Raw genomic sequence first — 19,242 nt, 5'->3', positions numbered from 1 at the left:
GTTGCAGATCTGCAAGTGAGCCACAGCTGACACACAACATAAGCAAGACCAAGTCCTGTACTGTAGGCAACAGATTTGGGGTGGTAGCTGGGGGTGGGGGGAGGTGCTGGTTACATAACAAAAGTCTAGTTGATCATAATGACACTAAGTCCACTTGTACACTCTCATACCATTTCGTGCACCAGCTGCCAGGTGTTGGTGGTCAGTTAACACAGACCAAATGAAAGTCAGAGGTGCACCTGGGTGGCTCAGCCGGTTGAGCGTCCAACTCTTGGTTCTGGCTCAGGTCATGATCTCACGGTTCATAGGCTCGAGCCCCGCATCGGGTTCCGTGCTGAGAGAGAGGAGCCTGCTTGGGCTTCTTTCTCTCTCTCCCTCTCCCTCTCCCTGCCCCTCCTGTGTTCTCTCTCTCTCAAAATTAATAAATAAACATTAAAAAAAAAACCAAGTAACAGCTAAGCCTTGAATCCCTGCTACGGCATTAACAAGACGCTCAACACGAGAAAGTGCTGGCGCCTGCAGTGTTCCATTCTTACTCATCTGACAGCGTGAGGCAAGGGGCAGGAGAATCAGCACTGCTGTGGGGACTGTCTCACTGCCAAGAGAGCACTCCTGGGGGCCAGGGGGAAGGGGGGCGGGGGAGAGCCGGGAGTGGAAAAGTACGGAATACAGAGTTAGAGTGGGGAAAAGTGTGCTCAAGTTTCCTCTACCCCAGTGAGAGAGTCTTGGCAGAGTTGCTTGGGCAAGGTCCCCAATACCAGGCCTCCAGGTGGAGGTGTGGCCTGCAGCACGAGGATGCCTACAAGCCCTGCCATCCTTGACTGCAACACAGAGACTGCACACGGTGGCTGTGCCTGGGAGTCCAGCGTGGGAGGGTGGCTCTGCCCCACGAGGGGCAAACAAGCTGGACTCCTCGGGTAAGACGATTTGTTCCACAGAATACCTAAATGTACTGTAAAGTTGCAATCGTTAGGAAAATGTGGTACCGACCCAAGGAAATACGAAGAAACCAATGGGACGTAACAGAGGAACCGGAAACAGACCTACGCATGTAGGGCAATTGATACACGACACGTGGGCCTTGTACAGCAGTGGGAAAAGACAGTCTTTCCTGGAAGTAATGCAGGACCAGCCGGATCTCCATATGGGAAAAGAATGAAATCTGACCCTCACTCATACACAAAAATCAGTTTCAGCCGAGTCTCCACACTGTACACCTGGAACGAATGTAACACTGTACGTTAACTACAATGAAGCGAAAAATTTTTAAGTTTATTTATTTTGAGAGAGAGACGGTGGGGGGGGGGGCAGAGAGAGAGAGGGAGAGAGAGAATCTCAAGCAGGCTCCACACTGTCACATGCGGGGCTCGAACTCACGACCACAAGATCACAACCTGAGCCGGTATCAGGAGTCAGACGCTTAACCGACTGAGCCACCCAGGTGCCCCCAGACACATACTTTTAAACATGCTTTTCCCAAAGTCCCTTCCTTTATCCCTTTTCCTGGGGCCGAAGAACTCACTCTTCCTCTAAGATTTCACCCTCCTGAGGCCTTTTCAATGGTTCCACGAGTGGTTCTTACACCTTCGGTGCAAAGTAGCCTGTACAAACCCAGTGGCTTTCTCGCCGTATTTACTGTTTTCTCTCTGCACCTTTCTCCCCAAGTAGACTGGGAGGCCCCTGAAGACTGGGGTGCTTTCTCCAGTTACCTTTGTATTCCTAGTACCTGGCACAAGGCCCAACCCACAGCAGGTGACCATCAACACTGTACTTTGAGCTCACAAGGAATAACCATGTTACATGGATCGTGCCCTCCTACCACTACATTCTTCAGTAGAAGAAATGTGTTTCTCCAGAATGTCTGCCCCCTTCAAAGTCTTCAAGACACGCACCACTTACTGCTTAGGATTCAGTTGCGCTGGTTTGGGGTGGGGTATGGCATCACTTCAGTGCTGATCTCAGAAGCGTATTCTCCACCCAGAAGAGTCTGTCTGCAAACCTCCATCCTAGGGACAAACCGAGACAGTTGGGGCCAAGGAAGTGAATGCTAAAAACACTGACGATAACAGAACAGAAACGGCATGGCCGGGAACTTTCTCTGGGACAGAGCAAGGAGGAACCAGCCTTCCTCAACTGTCAAAAGGCAGAAAGAAGCAGGACAAAGGAATTCACACCTCGACCCAATGCCGTAGACAATTTCCTGGTGTTTTGTTGAGGCCCTTCATTGCTGCCTGTAAGTATGTGCCTTACTCTCTCCAGCACGCCCCATGCCTCGGTGAGGTTCTGTCTCCTCAGTGTGCGCTCCAAAACCGGGACCTTTTCTGCCTTCAGCCCCCACGTCCATACTGAAACTTACCTGGGCAGAGTGGTAAGCACGCCTTCGATACCAGACTTCACGCTGTGTGTTTCCACACGCAACCCTGACCTCAGTGCCTGACCGCACAAGTTGGCTCAAAGCTTCATGGAGTCCAGTGTGTCTTTGGGCTGTCTTGCCTCAGATGCTCATGAGAAATCATGGAAACTATGTATCTCTTTACAACACAGAGTCCTACTGCAGACCAAATCAATCTGCAATTTCTATCACTTTGGTGTTCATCTTGAACCTCGTGTGGTTTAGTTTCAGGGTTCACAAGAATTTCCTGGCCTGCCACCCAGGGGTCAGAAATCACTATTAATATAGAAAAATAGTAACAAAGTAATTTTTGAGTCCAGATCTCTTCCATGAGCTTCATACATGCATGTGTAACTTTTGGGTGTAGGTCTGGGGACGGGATTAGAAAGTTAGGGTACATTCTGATGAACAGTTCTACTGGGATTTCCAGATATGACAAAGACATTTTCCAGAATGAACTCATTAACTTTGTACCACTTCCCAAATCTGAGCTCTCCCAGTTGATATGAGACATCGAACTTCAAGGAGTCACTCAAATAGATCATTGAAAGTCATCCTAAAACCAATGCCATCCTCAACTCAACAACAGTTCCCAAGCTTGCCCAGTCTCATACCTCTTGAGTCTGCAAATCCCTCACCACACTTGAGAAACACCAAATCCAAGGGATCGGAGCACCTGACACTTTTAGAGAGGCTTTTTGTTTTTGTTTGTTTTGGTTCAGGAAGCTCAGTCAAGTTTAGGGATTTACTGGCTCAGGAAGTCAAGAGTCCTGGGGTTTTGCTGACTAAGCAAGAATGACCCTGACAAAGTATCTATTAGATTTCTACCTAAAACAAAGGCAGTCTACCCTCTACCAAGGAGGTTACTAACCGATCGAATCACCCCTGAGAGCATGGAGGTACAGCAAAGGCAAAGAAAGGAAGACCAATCAGTTCCTATTTCCAGATACAATGAGGATATGTGGTTCCTGTCCCACCAATCAACACTACTTCCAATTTCAAACTTAATAGGTTTTACCTATAATACAACAACAACAACAACAGAAGGTTTGCACATGAGAAAAATAAAAATATTTGAAATACTGAAATCTGCTCTTACTAAACCAAAACAAACTACATTACGGTATACATGTATTTAAAGGGCCTTACCTTGTGAGTTGTGAAAGCGCATTCTCAGAAGTCGACGTGATTTCAGAGCTTTAACTAGTCATTCTGGAGCACTTTTCACGGACTTCTCACTTCTTCAATATTCTAAAGGACCAAGTATCAATTAAAACATCAACTTCTTCCATGCCCTTCTCTTAGTGTTAACTCCTGATACAAAAAAAAAAGGCCTTTGGAATATCTTCGCCACATAAATCAATGATGACACTTTCCTTTGGCGTGTATTTTCTGGTGCTTAGTAAGATTAGAACTCCCACGGAAAGCTTTCCCACACGCGTCACACTCGTACGGTTTCTCTCCAGTATGGATTCTCTGGTGATGAATTAGGGTTGAGATCTGGCTGAAGGCTTTCCTGCATTCTCCACACGCGTACGGCTTTTCTCCAGAGTGAATCCTCTGGTGGTTAATTAGGGCGGAGTTCACATAGAAGGCCTTCCCACACTCCTTGCACTCGTACGGCTTCTCTCCTGTGTGGATTCTCTGATGTTTGATGAGGGCGGAGCTCACGCTGAAGGCTTTCCCACACTCGTCACACTCATAGGGCTTTTCACCAGAGTGGATTCTCTGATGTTTGATAAGGTCTGAGCTCACACTAAATGCTTTGCCACACTCATTACATTCATACGGTTTCTCCCCATTGTGGATTCTCTGATGTATGATCAGGTGTGCCCTCACACTGAAGCCTTTCCTACACTCATTACAGGTATAGGGCTTCTCGCCAGTGTGGATTCTCTCATGCACAGTGAGGGTGGAGCGCACGCTGAAGGCTTTTCCGCAGTGACCACACTCGTAGGGCTTCTCGCCAGTGTGGATTCTCCGATGTCGAACGAGGCCCGAGCTCTGGGCAAACTTCTTCCCGCATTCACTACAGGTATACCGTCTCCCTTCCGTGGGCCTGTCCTCCCGCCTTTGAACCTGGTTCACGTACTGAGAGGTTTTCTCGCGCTCAGAAACCTGTAATGTACTCCCATTCCGTAAGCTGGCAACCTGCTGGTGTGGGTCCATCCTTACAGAATTCTTCCCTTCAGAATAGACACCTTATTCGTGCCTCTGGCCTGGACTTCTGAAACAATAACACATAGAGGTTTCAATGTAATTTATTCCTTGTTGCTAAAGCAATAGGATGTGACACAGACTTAACCAGAAGCCTCAAACATGCTTGACAAACCCAGGACACACCATTCAAATGTCTGTAAAGTAACATATCACAAAACTATTAGAACGGACACCTGACTCAAACGTCTATTTAAAAATTACCCTTTACAATGGTATCTACAGCACAGAATCTGGAATATAAATGACTACAAAATAATACTTAGTTCCTACTTAAAAAGACTTTTCACCTCTTTAATTAAGTCGGGAAACAAGACAGGAATTAAAGAGATTTGTAGACAGTAGAGCAGATGAAGGACTATACAAATACAGAAGGGAAAAGAACCAGAACTTCAACTGATAACAAGTTTGGAAAGGTGACAGCAGCCTCACTGACAGCTGGGTTTTTACCACTCACACAGAAGTCCACACTACTTGGCTGGAAGAGAAACATGGGGATAAAAGCTCTGGCCGTTGCTACCACCACCGCTGCTGCCGCTGATGTTGCTGTGACAGCACCTTAGCAACAGGGATGCTTCGTATCCCGTGCCAAGTGTGACAGAACGGACCCCTCCCCTCTCCAAAGAATGGGGCTCCTTCGGACTCATGTGTGGACAGCGTGGTGCCCTCTCTTATCTTCTAGGAAGAAAACTTGATAAAACTTTTGCTGCAAACTTAAACTACACAAATTTTCTCTTCTCTGCCTCTTTCCACTTTACAAATTGTTTTACGTCTCAACAATAATAAACTGATGATGTGCACCCTTGATGAGATGAGAATGGCACTTAACCTCTGGGGTCATCCTCCCCCAAACCTATAACCTCAGTATAGTAATGAGAAAAAATCAGTCAACTCCCAACTGAGTGGCATTCGACCAAAAAACTCCTCAAAGCTGTCAAGGTCATTGAGGCACCTGGGTGGCTCAGTCATTTAAGTGTCAGTCAGTTAAGCACGAAGTATATGGGGACTCTCTGTACTATCTTCACAATCTTTCTGTAACTCTAAATGTCCAGAGCGCACAGAAACTATTCTGAAAATTTTACTTAAAAATCTGTCTATGCAGGGCATCTGGCTGGCTCAGTCGGAAGAGCATGGGACTCCTGATCTTCAGGTTGTGAGTTCGAGTCCCATATTGGTTGTATAGATTACTTAAAATAAACTTTAAAAATGTGTTTGTGTATCACAAAGAAATAGAAAGATATTTCATGCTCATGGATTGGAAGAATAAATATTTTTAAAATGTCTACTTACTCAAAGCAATCTACACATTTAATGCAATCCCTACCAAAATACCAATATCATTGTTCACAGAACTAGTATAAACAATCCTAAAATTTGTGCGGATCCACAAAAGACCCCGAATAGCCAAAGCAATCTTGAAAAGCAAAGCAAAGCTGGAAGCATCACAATTCTGGACTTCAAGTTATATTACAAAGCTGTAGTGATCAAGAAAGTAGACACATAGATCAATGCAGCAGAATAGAAATCCCACAAATGAACCCACAACTATATGATCAATTAATCTTCAACAAAGCAGGAAAAAATATTCAGTGGAAAAAAGAATGTTTCTTCAACAAATGCTTGGGAAAACTGCACAGCAACATGCAAAAAAAAAAAAAAAATGAAACTGGACCACTTTCTGACACCACACACCAGAATAAATTCAAAATGGATTAAAGACCTCAATGTGAGACAGGAAATGGTTAAAATCCTAGTAAAGAAAATAAGCAGTAACCTCTTTGATATCAGCCATAGCAATTTCTTCCTAGGTATGTCTCCGGAGGCAAGGGAAACAAAAGCAAAACTATAGGGGCTTATAGTTCCTATAGAACTATAGGGAACTCATCCAAATAAAAAGCTTCTGCACAGCAAAGGAAACAATCAGCAAAACTAAAAGGCAGCCGATGGAATGGGAGAAGATATTTCCAAATGACATATCAGATAAAGGGTTAGTATCCTAAGTATATAAAGAACTTAAACTCAACATCCAAAAAACAAATAATCCAATTAAAAAATGGGCAGAGGGGCGCGTGGGTGGCTCAGTAGGTTACGCCTCCAACTTCAGCTCAGGTCATGATCTCTCAGTTTGTGAGTTCAAGCCCCACGTCTGGCTCTGTGCTGACAACTCAGAGCCTGGATCCTTCTTCGGATTCTGTGTCTCCATTCCCCTCTGCCCCTCCCGTGCTCATGTTCTGTCTGTCTCTCTCAAAAGACAAACATTAAAAAAAATTTTTTTTAAATGGGCAGAAAACATGAATAGACACTTCTCCAAAGAAGACATACAGATGGCAAACAGACACATGAAAAGATGCTCAACAGCACTCATCATCAGGGAAATACAAATCAAAACCATGATGAGGGAGCCTGGGTGGCTCAGTCGGTTAAGCGTCTGATTTCAACTCAGGTCATGATCTCGTGGTCTGTGGGTTTGAGCCCCACATCACGCTCTGTGCTGAGAGCTCGGAGCCTGGAGCCTGCCTTTGATTCTGTGTCTCTGTCACTCTCTGCCCTTCCCCTGATCACACTGTCTCTCTCTCAAAAAAAGAAACATTATGGGGCGCCTGGTGGCTCAGTGGATTAAGCATCCGACTTCGGCTCAGGTCATGATCTCGCGGTCCATGGGTTCGAGCCCCGCATTGGGCTCTGTGCTGACAGCTCAGAGCCTGGAGCCTGTTTCAGATTCTGTGTCTCCCTCTTTCTCTGACCCTCCCCTGTTCATGCTCTCTCTCTGTCTCAAAAATAAGTAAATGTTAAAAAAATTTTTTATTAAGATAAAAAATAAAAAAACAAAAAACATTAAAACAAACCACCATGATGAAATACCACTTCTGACCTGTCAGAATGGCTATAATTAATAACACAAGAAACAGCAGGTGTTGGTGAAGATGTGGAGAAAGAGGAACCCTCATGCACTGCTGGTGGGAATGCAAACTGGTGCAGCCACTCTGGAAAACAGTGTCTAGGTTCCTCAAAATTTAAAAATAGAACTACCTTAGACCCAGCAACTACACTACTACGTATTTATCCAAAGAGTACAAAAATACGAATTCAAAAGGATACACGCACCCCTACATTTATTGCAGCATTATCGACAATTGCCAGGATATGGAAGCAGCCCAAGTGTCAACGATGTGGATGGAACTAGAGTGTATTATGCTAAGCAAAATAAGACAGAGAAAGACAAATACCATTCGATTTCACGCCTATGTGGAATTTAAGAAACAAATGAACAAAGGGGAAAACAAAGAGAGACAAATCAAGAAACTGATTCTTAATTACAGAGAACAAACCGATAGTTACCAGATGAAAGGGAGTGGGAGGATGGGTTAAATAGGTGATGGGGATAAAGGAGCGCATTTGTCATGATGAGCACACAGAATACTGTACAGAACTGTCGAGTCATTGTATTATACATCTGAAACTATTGTAACACTGTATGTTAATTAACTTGAATTTAAAAACTTAAAAGTTTGGGACGCCTGGGTGGCTCAGTTGAGCGTCTGACTTCGGGTCGGGTCATGATCTCATGGTTGGTGTGTTTGAGCCCCACATCCGGCTCTGTGCTGACAGCTCAGAGCCTGGAGCCTGCTTCAGATTCTGTGTCTCCCTCTCTCTGCCTCTCCCCCACTTGTGCTGTCTCTCTCTCTCAAAAATAAATAAGCATTAAAAACATTTTTTTTAAGTATGCCTATGTTTTTGACTAGATAATATACAATTGAAAAGTCAGGACACCTAGGTGGCTCAGTGGTTAAGCATCTGACTTTGGCTCAGGTCATGATCTCATGGTTCATGCCCCTCTCTCTCAAAGAAAAAAAAAAAGTAAAGAGAAATCAAAATCCTCTGAAAAGATATATAGAGGGGCACTTGGATGGCTCAGTCCCTTAAGTGTCCAACTTTGGCTCAGGTCATGATCTCGTGGTTCACAAGTTTGACCCCCTTAGGGTTCTCTGCTGTTAGCAGGAAGCCCACCTGGGATCCTGTGTACCTGCCTCTCTGCGCCGCCCCCACTCTTGTGCACTTGTGTGCTCTCTCCCCGAAAATAAACAAACATTAAAGAAAAAAAACCGACATATAGAAACAAGTCTTGTTTCCATTCCACACTGATCCCCCCGGGTTTACCACTTCCATAGGTAATTTTTGTTAGTTTCTTGCGTCTTTGAGTGTTTCTTCATACAAACGTGTCTTTTCTGAACCTCTGATTTCCTTGCTCCTGCTGTGGGGCGGGGTGTGGAAGTCCCCCACGAGTCAGGCACGGGCCCACTGGCACACGGACACGGCCCTCCACGGCTGGGCTGAATCATTTCTCAGTGACGTTCTACCACGTTTCTCTGAACAGTCGCTCCTTAGCAACAGTGAAAAAGGCTCACTCAGGGCAGGGGTCACGTGCACATGAACTCCTGCCCAGAACCCAGGAAACATGGTTACCCACGGAAGCCTGTGGCCTAAGCTGCTCCGCTCTTATTAAGAAAATACGAAAGGTGGCGCAGTCGGTTAAGCGTCCGACTTCAGCCAGGTCACGATCTCGCGGTCCGTGAGTTCGAGCCCCGCGTCGGGCTCTGGGCTGATGGCTCGGAGCCTGGAGCCTGCTTCCGATTCTGTGTCTCCCTCTCTCTCTGCCCCTCCCCCGTTCATGCTCTGTCTCTCTGTCCCAAAAATAAATAAACGTTGAAAAAAAAAAAAAAAAAAAAAGAAAATACGAAGAATCCCTAGTCCTACCCAAACCCCTTTAGGTCTGCAGCTCGCTCAAACTGGAATGATCCTATCCTGCCGCTGCCTCAATGGGCTTCCTCATACCGGATAGCTACGGGTGTGTACAAAATACCTTTCTGGGCTGTCATCAGATACCTCTGGGTTAACACTTTTAACTTTGAAGAAATCGGTGAGAAGGACATGTGCCCTCATCTTTTAAGCAGAAGAGTCTGGGAGGGGGCAGAAAAGTGCAATATACAATAGTAAAAAAGGGGCGCCTAAGGGGCTCAGTCGGTTAAGCGTCTGACTTCGGCTCAGGTCATGATCTCACAGTTTATGAGTTCGAGCCCCGCATCGGGTTCTATGCTGACAGCTCAGAACCTGGAGCCTGCTTCAGATTCTGTGTCATCCTCTCTCTCTCTCTCTCTCTCTGTCCCCTACCCCTCTCATGCTCTGCTGGCTCCCAAAAATAAATAAAAATGTAAAATAGCAAAAGAAAGGAATCTTCATGAGTAGCTCATTTAGCTTTTTTCTTTGAGGCAAAAAGATCTCAGGAACATCTCAATAAAACTGCCAGGTGTCCCTGAGTGCGCGCGCGCGCGCGCACACACACACACACACACACACACACACACACACACACACACACACACACGAGGTAGGGGAGGATACAGGGGCCAGGACGGGGCGGTCCCCTCCCCCAGAGTCTCTGTTATTCCACAAGCCTGAGCGACAGGAGGGGCAAGGGGAGGGGCAGGGCAAGGGAGCAAAGGAAGAGCGGCAGGGGCGCGAGAAAGCAGGCGGAGGCCAGGGTGGAGGTCAGCCGAGACCAGGGAGCGAGCGGGCCCCCAGCTCCGAAACCAGACCCCACACCCGCACTTCCGACGTGAGTACGGCGCCGGAAGGGGCGGAGCCGTCGACTTCCGCAGATCCCTGCTGCCCTCGCTTTGCTGCCGCTCTAGGGCCCCGGAGGCTTCTTCCTCAGTGGTCCCTGAGCTGGCCAACAAACAAGGTTTTTACTTCAAACCAGGTATTTTGCACCTTTTATCGCCTTTAATTCCGCAAATAAAACGTTATGCTCCTCTCATGTGTAAGAAAACTGAAAAGCAGATAAATTTTTTGGTTGGACAACTAATAAAGCAGACGAGTCAGAGAAAGACAAATACCACATATGATTTCACCCACATGTGGAATTCAGGAAACAAAACAGATGAACACAGGGGAAGGGAAGGGAAAAGAAAGTAAGATAGGGACGCTTGGGTGTTTTCGTCGGTTAACCATCCAACTCTTGTTTTCGGGTCAGCTCATGATCTCCTGGTTTGTGGGACTGAGGCTGGCAACTGGTTCTGCAGTGACAGCATGGAGCCTGTTCGGAATTCTCTCTCTCTCCCTCTGCTGCTCCCCTGCCCATGCGCTCTCTCTCTCTCACTCTCAAAATACACAAAAAAGCCCCCAAACTTAAAAAGATAGGATAAAAACTGAGAGGGAGACAAACCACGAGAGACTTTTTTTTTTTAATTTTTTAATGTTTATTTTTGAGAGAGACAGAGCACAAGCGGGGGAGGGGCAGAGAGAGAGAGAGAGAGAGAGAGAGAGAGAGAGAGAGAGAGAGAGAATCTGAAGCAAGCTCCAGGCTCTGAGCTGTCAGCACAGAGCCAGATGTGGGGCTCAAACCCACGAACTGTGAGATCATAACCTGAGCTGAAGTCAGACACCTAACCAACTGAGCGAACCAGGCTCCCCCACGAGAGACTCTTAAATACTGAGAACTGAGGGTTGCTAGAGGGGTTTGGGGAGGGGGGGATGGGCTAAATGGGTGATGGGCATTAACGAGGACACTTGTGATGAGCACTGCGTTGCATGTAAGTGATGAACCAGTAAATTCTACTCCTGAAACCAATACTATACTATATGTTAGCTAACTTCAACTTAAATAAAATCTTAAAAAAAGTAAAATAAGCAAATAAATAAAAAGCAGAAAGCTTAAAAAAAAAAAAAAAGAGACAGATGAAATTTGAACCCAGATCGATTGCAGTCCTAAAATCCCTCCACTTTGCACTCAGAAACTACTTCTTAATTTGTAAATTTAATACTATTCCAATAAAAAACACCAACTTTTTTGTAAATAGATTTTAACGTTCACATAGACAAGTAAGTAAACAAGCAAGACTCCCTGGGACAACTCTGAAAAGGAGGGCAATGAAGGAGCACTTTTCCTAAGTGATCATAAACATATTACAAAGCCTCAGTGAGGCAGTGTGATAGTGGTGAGACAGACAAATGGCACAGAATAGAAAGTCCAGAAATAGATGCAATCAGAGGGAGAAATTTAGCATAGAAAAAAGGTACTAAATCAGTAAGAAAAAGACGAGTAGACTCCTCAATAAATGTATGGTGAGAACTAGGTAATCATCTGGAAAAATGTTAAATTGGATTCCTTCCTCAGTCTATACACAGGTCAATATTCCAAATAAATCCAAGTTTTATTTATTTATTTTAAAACATTTTTTTAATTTTTTTAATGTGTATTTATTTTTGACAGAGAGAGAGAGAGAGAACCAAGCATAAGCGGGGGAGGGGCAGAGAGAGAGAGGGAGACACAGAATCCGAAGCAGGTTCCAGGCTCTGAGCTGTCAGCACAGAGCCCAACGTGGGGCTTGAACTCAAAGACTGCGAGATCATGACCTGAGCCGAAGTCGGATGCTCAAACAACTGAGCCACCTGGGCGCCCCTAAATCAAAGTTTCAAATGTTATAAACGAAAACTATAAACGTACCAGAGGAAAATGTGGGAGAAGTCTTTAATAACCTCAGAGTAGGAAGGCCTTTCTAATTATAAGCCCAAATCCAGAGGCTATAAATGAAAAGATAGATAAATTTGAAATCAATACAAAGAATCAAAATTCCTGCAAGGTAAAATAACAAAACCACCTTAAGCAGAGTCAAAGACACATAAAAAAAAACAGAATACAGCTTGTCCCAGACAACAGGCAGCAAAGACAGAATTCTTTATCAATAACATCCTGTGGAAATGGCAGGTGAGCCGGGTGCCCTCTTGTTCTACCCTCACTTTGAAGCAGATTCTGCTGAGGGTTCATAACAGCACACCTACATTGATACGTTATATTAACTTAAAAAAAAAAGAGTCTTCTCAGGTGCCTTATTGTAGAATCTTCAGAAAACTACAGAATGTCAAAGTTTAATACTTACAACCCTCTCGTGGGATAAAGGGTTCCTATAGTTGAGATTTTAATGGTGCGTTCCTGGGTAGGAGTTGGAGACAGTGATTCTCCCTCCCTTGGCTCCCAGGGCTGGTATTTCTTGCTAGATTACTTCTTGACTGTGCAAGAGCTGGGACCTGAAAAAAAAAATTAAACACATGAAATTATGAACGTATCACTGTATAAACAAATGAATCATTAGAGCAGACCAGTTAAGAGAGGTATGGAGAAAAATAATGACAATATCTAGATACAACTTTTGTTATCAGGTGCCGTTCATGTAACCATGATAACAATTCTAGGCAGGTGCTTTTGTCATCCTCATTTACATATGAGGAAATAGAGGCACAGAGAGATTAAGTGATTTGGCCACATCACAGGTTTAGACCTACAGGCCCCCAAAATGGAAAAAAACATCCCTAAGAGACTAAACGTTTACGATGACTTAATAAATACTTCTCCCTTCCCTTCCTGCTGTCTGGTTTCATCCAACTCAGCCACTTTCTCATTGATCCGCGCCCCCGCCGCCCCACGCCACGCCCGTCCCTCTCCCAGATCTGGCACTCCTTAGGCCTAAAGGTCAGGAACTGGCCTCAGCCAGTGTCAACTGAGCTGGAGCCGGCCCAGAACAAGGAGTTTTCTAGTAACAGGATTCTTGAAAGCAGAGAAAACAGCTCCTCTAATGCTGCCACGCATTAGAGTCTGCGCTTCAGTAAGCTTCCTCTTACGGGTCTCGTCTTCGTTGCCCTTCTTTTGTAAAAGAAACACTATCTTACTCAAAGAAAAAGCAAAGACTGCCATAGCTGTCACACTAACTAGTGAGGGGCGGGAGAAAAAACGCAGTGTCAAGCAAGGGGCTGATCTGCTAGGTCGCGTGTCCGATCCCAGGCTGGGCAGCCGGTGGGGCCGGTGCCCCGACTCGCCCCTGCCGCAGGGCACTGCAGGCCAGGCAGGAACAGCGCCGCAGGCCGCGCGGGTGGGAAAGCGGCTGCCGAGGGCCGGGCACCGGCCCCACGGGCCAAGCTGCAGCCCAAGTGTATCCGCACGCACCAGGAAACGTCCCGGGCACCCGGGTGGAAGAGGAAGCCTGCCCCAAGTGCGTATTTCCAGTCCTCCGCAGTTTCCCCATCTGTTCGGAAAGGCGGGCCGAGGGTCGGCTGGGGGCTACACCACAGCTACCAGGGGTGCACGTGGTCACGGCGGCTCCATAAATCTCGGGAGGCCGTGGGAAAGACCGGGCCGCACTGGGGCGTCGGGTCCGCGGCCGGAGGGGCGGCCGGCCAGACCCCCGCGTGCTTCCCTCGGACGCGGGACTCGCGTCTGCAGGTGAGCCCGAGCAGCGTAATCGCTGCCACCGCCGCCCGCGGGCCGGAAGTCCCGGCACTTCCGGGGCGGCCCGCTCGACACTTCCGGGCGGGTCCTCCACCAGCCCAATCTTGGAGCGCCGCCGCCCCGGGTGGTCCGCGGAGGCCGATCCGAGACCCCTTCGCTCACAGAGGTGCTTTCCCTTTGCTGATTCTGTCCAGTGTAGAACGGACGACTCTGGAATCTTGGAATTTGAAGACACCGCGGCCGGGAAAGGCAGAATCTCCAGGGGGACCCTGAAGGATCCCCAAAACCGCCACGCGGGAGTGCAGGTGCTCAGGGCTTTATCTTTGACGATCAGAAGGCCAGAGCCGCTCCTTGTGTTGAAGATTAGGAACAGGCCCAGGAGGGCGGGGCTTTCAAAACTTGACTGGGACACCAACTGGCCTTAATGGGAGAAGTTAACCCAAGACACCGAGTCAGTATACTTGTATGGACATACAAACTGATGAAAGGAGTAAGTCCTAGAATAAAACATTACAGTTGGAGGCTCAAAGTACGGATCCACCCCCTGGCGGGGTAACAATTAAGAACATACAAGAACAAGGGTCAGACCTGAGCGCATAACCAGTCAGAAAAGAATTGGGCAAAGCATCAGGAAGCCAGGATTCTCTTCTACCTGCACCACAAACCTTAATGGGCGACCCAGTGGTCGCCGGGCCTTTGTGGACCTCCGTTTGCAGAATGGGGTGGGAAATGATCTCAAAGGTCACTTCCAAGCCTAGCATTCTATAGACTATGAATAATTAAACACAACAGAGCAATGCAGTGATTTCTTTGGTGAACTACACATTGAAACCGATTTTCTAACTCGAGTTGATACTTTTTAAACCTGTTTAAGTGCCATTGAGCTACTTAGTGATGATGAGAAAGATGAATGTTCTTAAAAGGTTTTTTAAAATTAATTTAGGAAATCACATTTTTTTCTACATATTTGCCTGCTTAGAGGAGGGTAATACTCTGTTAAAAACTTAAGTGGGTATGTTTTACTTGGCAAACTCTGACTGCATTCTGGCTTGATTTCCTTGGAGTAGTTAATCCTGCCTAGCCGCTGCCAAAGGGACTGTTGAAGGTTATGTGTTGTCTCCAAAGCTACGTCTTTTATATGTTACCGGCTCCCTGCTAAAGGGACAGCGCCCTAAGTATTATCTTTGATTCTATAAAACGAAACCAGACTGTAGTCCTGTAACACCTGGTACTTGGTATAATGAGGGAGGCAGATCTGACCCTGAAAGCAACCTTAGAACATCATTATCAACCATTTTATGGTTTACCATCACCCTGATGTGTATATTGCTGTGAACTCCAAACATTAAGGCTTTTTCTTTTCTAATCTTACATACTCTAAAATATATATAACAGGATTCTTTTAAACCTTGCCATAGCTAATTTTTCTAATTGCAACGCTAGTATTCCTATCTCTTCTTTCTCCTATATACCTTAAATATGTCCAGCCCAGGGCTTCTCAACTTTGGCCCAATTAAACATATGAAGCCAGGTAATTTTTGTTGTTGTGGGGGCTGTGTGTGCATGCAAGGTGTTTACAGTATCCTTAACCTCTATCTGCCAGATGCCAGTAGCATCCCACCTGTCCACCGATGATAGAACCAAAGCTATCTCCAGACATTGCCAATTTTCTCCAGTTGAAAACCACTGGTTTAACGTCAGATACAAAAGTCTATTCTGCAGCACTTTTGCAACAATAACTTTAACACAGTAATCTTTAGAGTTTACTATTCCTATTTTCTTCCTTAAAGAATAAATTTGGCCAAATGGAGAGCTTCTTATTTCAGTTTTCACATATATTCCCCTGAAGTTGGATTTTTTAGTCTTAGGTACAGGCAATTATAGAACTCCATAAATAATCCACACAACGATTCAACAAGCATTTATTAAACACCTACTGTGTGCTCAGCACTGTACTAGGCACTAGGGGGTGCAGAGATACAAATGTAAAAGTTATTATTCCTGCCCTCAAGGAGCTTACAATTTAATTTTGAAAATAAATACAAATGTGAAACTACAATACAGAGAGCTAGAAAATAATTACAAAGCAACATATTAGTAAGTGCATGGACCACAGTACAAACTCAAAGGGTAAGTGCTGAGGCAGCACAGAACAAGGGAGGTCTCAGTGTGAGGTGAAGTCAGGGAGAGCCCACTCAAAGATACAAAGAAGCTAGGCTTTGAAGATATGGATGCGTAAGAAGTGGGGCCAAAAAAAAACCCAATCCAAACAAAAGAAATTGCATGAGAAAGGCACGGAGGCAAGGGCTTGTAAGACAGCAGTGGAAGGCCACGGAAGTTTGAACAGGAAGAGTCAAGGTGAATATGCCAGAGAATTAGGCTGAGGCAGGTGAAACATGAAGGGCAAAACATGGAGAACCTGGAACACCACTGCTGGGACAGCAATCATCTGCTGAGTGTTTCTGACCGAAAATGAATTTTGAGGAGGATCACCTTAGAAGCGTTACTGAAGGGGGTCTTGAAAGCAAGAATTACAACAGCTGGGGCCTCAGATGGCATGGCTCTGCAGAAGGCTGCAGGGGATGGCAGAAATGTAGAAGATCCAGCCTCAAGGAGAAAACGGAGAACCGGAATGACTCAGCAAGACGTGAGACACGTACAGTGAAGAGCAGAAAAAGACTGAAGGACAACTCCAAGACAGGGCAGGGCGCCTGAGGAGCTCAGGACACGATCTCAGGGTCATGATTTTGAGCCCTACCCTGAGCATGGAGCCTACTTTAAAAAATAAAAATAAAAAAAGAAATATGAAGGGCAGGGAGTCTATTCAGGGTCAAGAAGCTAAGCAATAATGCCTATTTAAAAGGAAAATGTAGGCTGGGGGACAAGAGTGAGGAGTTCTGTTCCCAAATATCAAATTATGTAGGTAACTGACCCATAGGGTGGGAAATTAATAATTAAAGTACTAAAATACAGAAGGTAAGTGTAAATAATCAAAACATAAATAGAAGCAAATACAGAAAAAATACTGGATAAAACCAAGACATGGAGATTATTTTCAGTGGAGAAAAAAGACTAATAAAGAAAAGCTAAAAATTAGGAGGAAAATGATCAAAAAAGATCCCACAAGCCAAAGAAAAGAATTCCTGAGATGCAGGGTCCCTACTCAACAGTGCGAAATATAGGTCAAGGACAAGGGGCGCCTGGGGGGTGGCTCAGTCAGTTAAGCGTCCAACTCTTGCTTTCGGCTCAGGTCATGATCTCAAGTTTCTTGAGTTTGAGGCCCACATTGGGCTCCCTGCTGACAGTGCACAGCCTGCTTGGGATTCTCTCTCTCTGCCCCTCTCCTGCTCATATGCTCGCTTTCTCTCTCTCTCAAAAACAAAACAAAACAGGACAAGAACTTAGAAAAGGCATTGATATTTGTCCATAGGACACTTCAGTGGCATGCTGAGTACATAAGCCAATAAGAAGTTTTAAGAATATATTAATGAGAAAATGGGGTTGAACAATGGATGACATGTTTGAAAGATCATGAATGACAAGAAAAACAGAATGGCAGCTGGATATGGGCAGTGAAGTGGAAGGTTTTCCACATTTTACACTGTAGGTAAACTTAACTATTGTCATCCCAACGGACCATATGCCTGGCTGGGCGCATGGGTATTTTTCATTTCCCCCCACAATTCTACTTCCTTGGGGCAGTTTAGAGAAATGTACTCGAATCTGTACCTTATTGCTTTATCCTGCCAGTTACTCTTTTAAACATGCTTTACTTGTACAATTTAGCTTTCTAATACTACAAAGCATCAAAAGTATCAGCATTTAAAGATACAATCATCAATCAAAATGACATTTTCAATCAACTGCACTACACAGTGCTGTACCACTATGCATTCCCTTCCCCAGTAGCTACCTATCCTATGGCCAGGGACACTGGATTTTCCAATGGCTGGCCAGGGCCAGTGTGCTCATTAGAGACAATACAGCACAGTGGTCAGCAGCACAGCCTCCAGAATCTGACACTGTTGGGCAGAGCCCCTGCTCTGTCATTTCCCAGCTACATGACCTTGGTCAACTCACTCACTTCTCTAAGCTTATTTCCTCATCTATAAAATGCAAGATATAATGTGTGTCATAACCATGAGAAACACTTAGCATAGAGCTTGGCACACAGTACGTACTTAATAAATGTCAGCTATTACTATTTCGAGTCTCAGAACCAAGAGTAAAGCTAACTGCTGTGTATGGCAATCATTCACCACATTCTAGCACTGCCACTTGCTCAATGGAGTAAACCTTTGAAGCCTAAGACGCCTCTCCTAGGACTATGTTGGATGGCGGCAGAGTGACAGAAGAACCACTTTATCATGCCAGGTCCTAAAATGAGAAGATCACGATGGGAGAAGGTATTGGTGAACAGTTCATTTCAGACCAAGAGCATAAAAATAGAATCTGCAGGATATAAAGGAATTTAGCACACGTCACTCACAATTAAGAGCTCAAAATAAGGTCATAAAGATGGAGCCACCACATTCTGGTGCAGAGTGATTAGCAGAGACCAAGAATGGACTTCTATGTGTGCCCCAGATAAACAACAGCCTTTTCTACCTTCTTACACCATGTGGCTATTTCTGGATGCGGCTGAACCGGCTTCAATAGTTCCTTCAGGTCACAGTCTGTCCTTATTCTTTCCAGCAGAACACTGATCTTTCAGGGCACATCTTTCCTCTGAATTCTGCCAGATGCTTAGTAATTATGGATTTAATGCATAGCATGGCTACACATTACTGTAGTAAAGAGACGTTAGCTGGTGTGCCTACAGTCATCTCAACACGTTACTCTAAGAGCCCTCACTGGACAAGTGCTCCCCTCAACCGCCTGGGAGACTGTGCACATGTGCACGTATCTTCCCTCGGACAGTGACTCCATCCTGTAAGACCCGCATGTGGGCAGCACTGGCCTCAGGCAGAGTTCGTGTCTTACAGAGGGTACACAGAGAACAAGGATCTAGAGTCCAGATTTATTCCTGGTGTCTTGAAATTTCAAGTACAAGAGAATGAGGAATGGAATTCCCTTCAAGTGCAAGGGAATCTATAGTCCAAAAAAAAAAAAAAAGGAGAGTAAGAAAATAAAGGATAATGGAAAGCACTATTTTGAAAAAGTTAACCAAGGAGGGGTGCCTGGGTGGCTCAGTCGGCTAATTGTCTGACTTCTGATTTCAGCTCAGGTCATAATCTCATAGTTCAGGAGTTCAAGTCCTGCATTGGGCTCTGCATTGGCAGTGCTGAGCCTGCTTGGGATGCTCTCTCTCAAAATAAATAAACTTAAAAAAAAAAAAGAAAATAGAAACAGT

The 19,242-nt window shown here is 45.4% G+C and overlaps 1 protein-coding gene across 4 annotated transcripts; it reads right to left on the bottom strand.

Annotated features, from left to right (window-relative positions):
• Positions 1 to 383: 383 nt before the first annotated feature.
• Positions 384 to 13,877, bottom strand: LOC124528450 (zinc finger protein with KRAB and SCAN domains 8-like). 4 transcript variants are annotated; one of them, XM_047102077.1, is made up of 6 exons: positions 13,608 to 13,877; positions 12,547 to 12,694; positions 3,542 to 4,619; positions 1,893 to 2,006; positions 1,044 to 1,217; positions 384 to 943 (listed from the first exon to the last, which is right to left on the bottom strand). In XM_047102077.1, the coding sequence occupies exon 3, from the start codon at positions 4,559 to 4,561 to the stop codon at positions 3,752 to 3,754; it is 810 nt and encodes a 269-aa protein (XP_046958033.1). In that variant the 5' UTR covers positions 4,562 to 4,619; positions 12,547 to 12,694; positions 13,608 to 13,877; the 3' UTR covers positions 384 to 943; positions 1,044 to 1,217; positions 1,893 to 2,006; positions 3,542 to 3,751. The 4 variants fall into 4 exon arrangements, with proteins under 4 accessions (XP_046958033.1, XP_046958031.1, XP_046958032.1 ...); XM_047102075.1 differs by having other exon boundaries at positions 384 to 1,217; XM_047102076.1 differs by having other exon boundaries at positions 384 to 1,217; positions 1,900 to 2,006.
• Positions 13,878 to 19,242: the final 5,365 nt, after the last annotated feature.

Source organism: Lynx rufus, unplaced genomic scaffold (genome assembly GCF_022079265.1).
Source record: "Lynx rufus isolate CCGP_SWC_20201006 ecotype Redwood Valley unplaced genomic scaffold, mLynRuf1.p SCAF_6, whole genome shotgun sequence".
NCBI lineage: Eukaryota > Metazoa > Chordata > Mammalia > Carnivora > Felidae > Lynx > Lynx rufus.
This window is presented reverse-complemented; position numbering and strand designations above follow the sequence as displayed.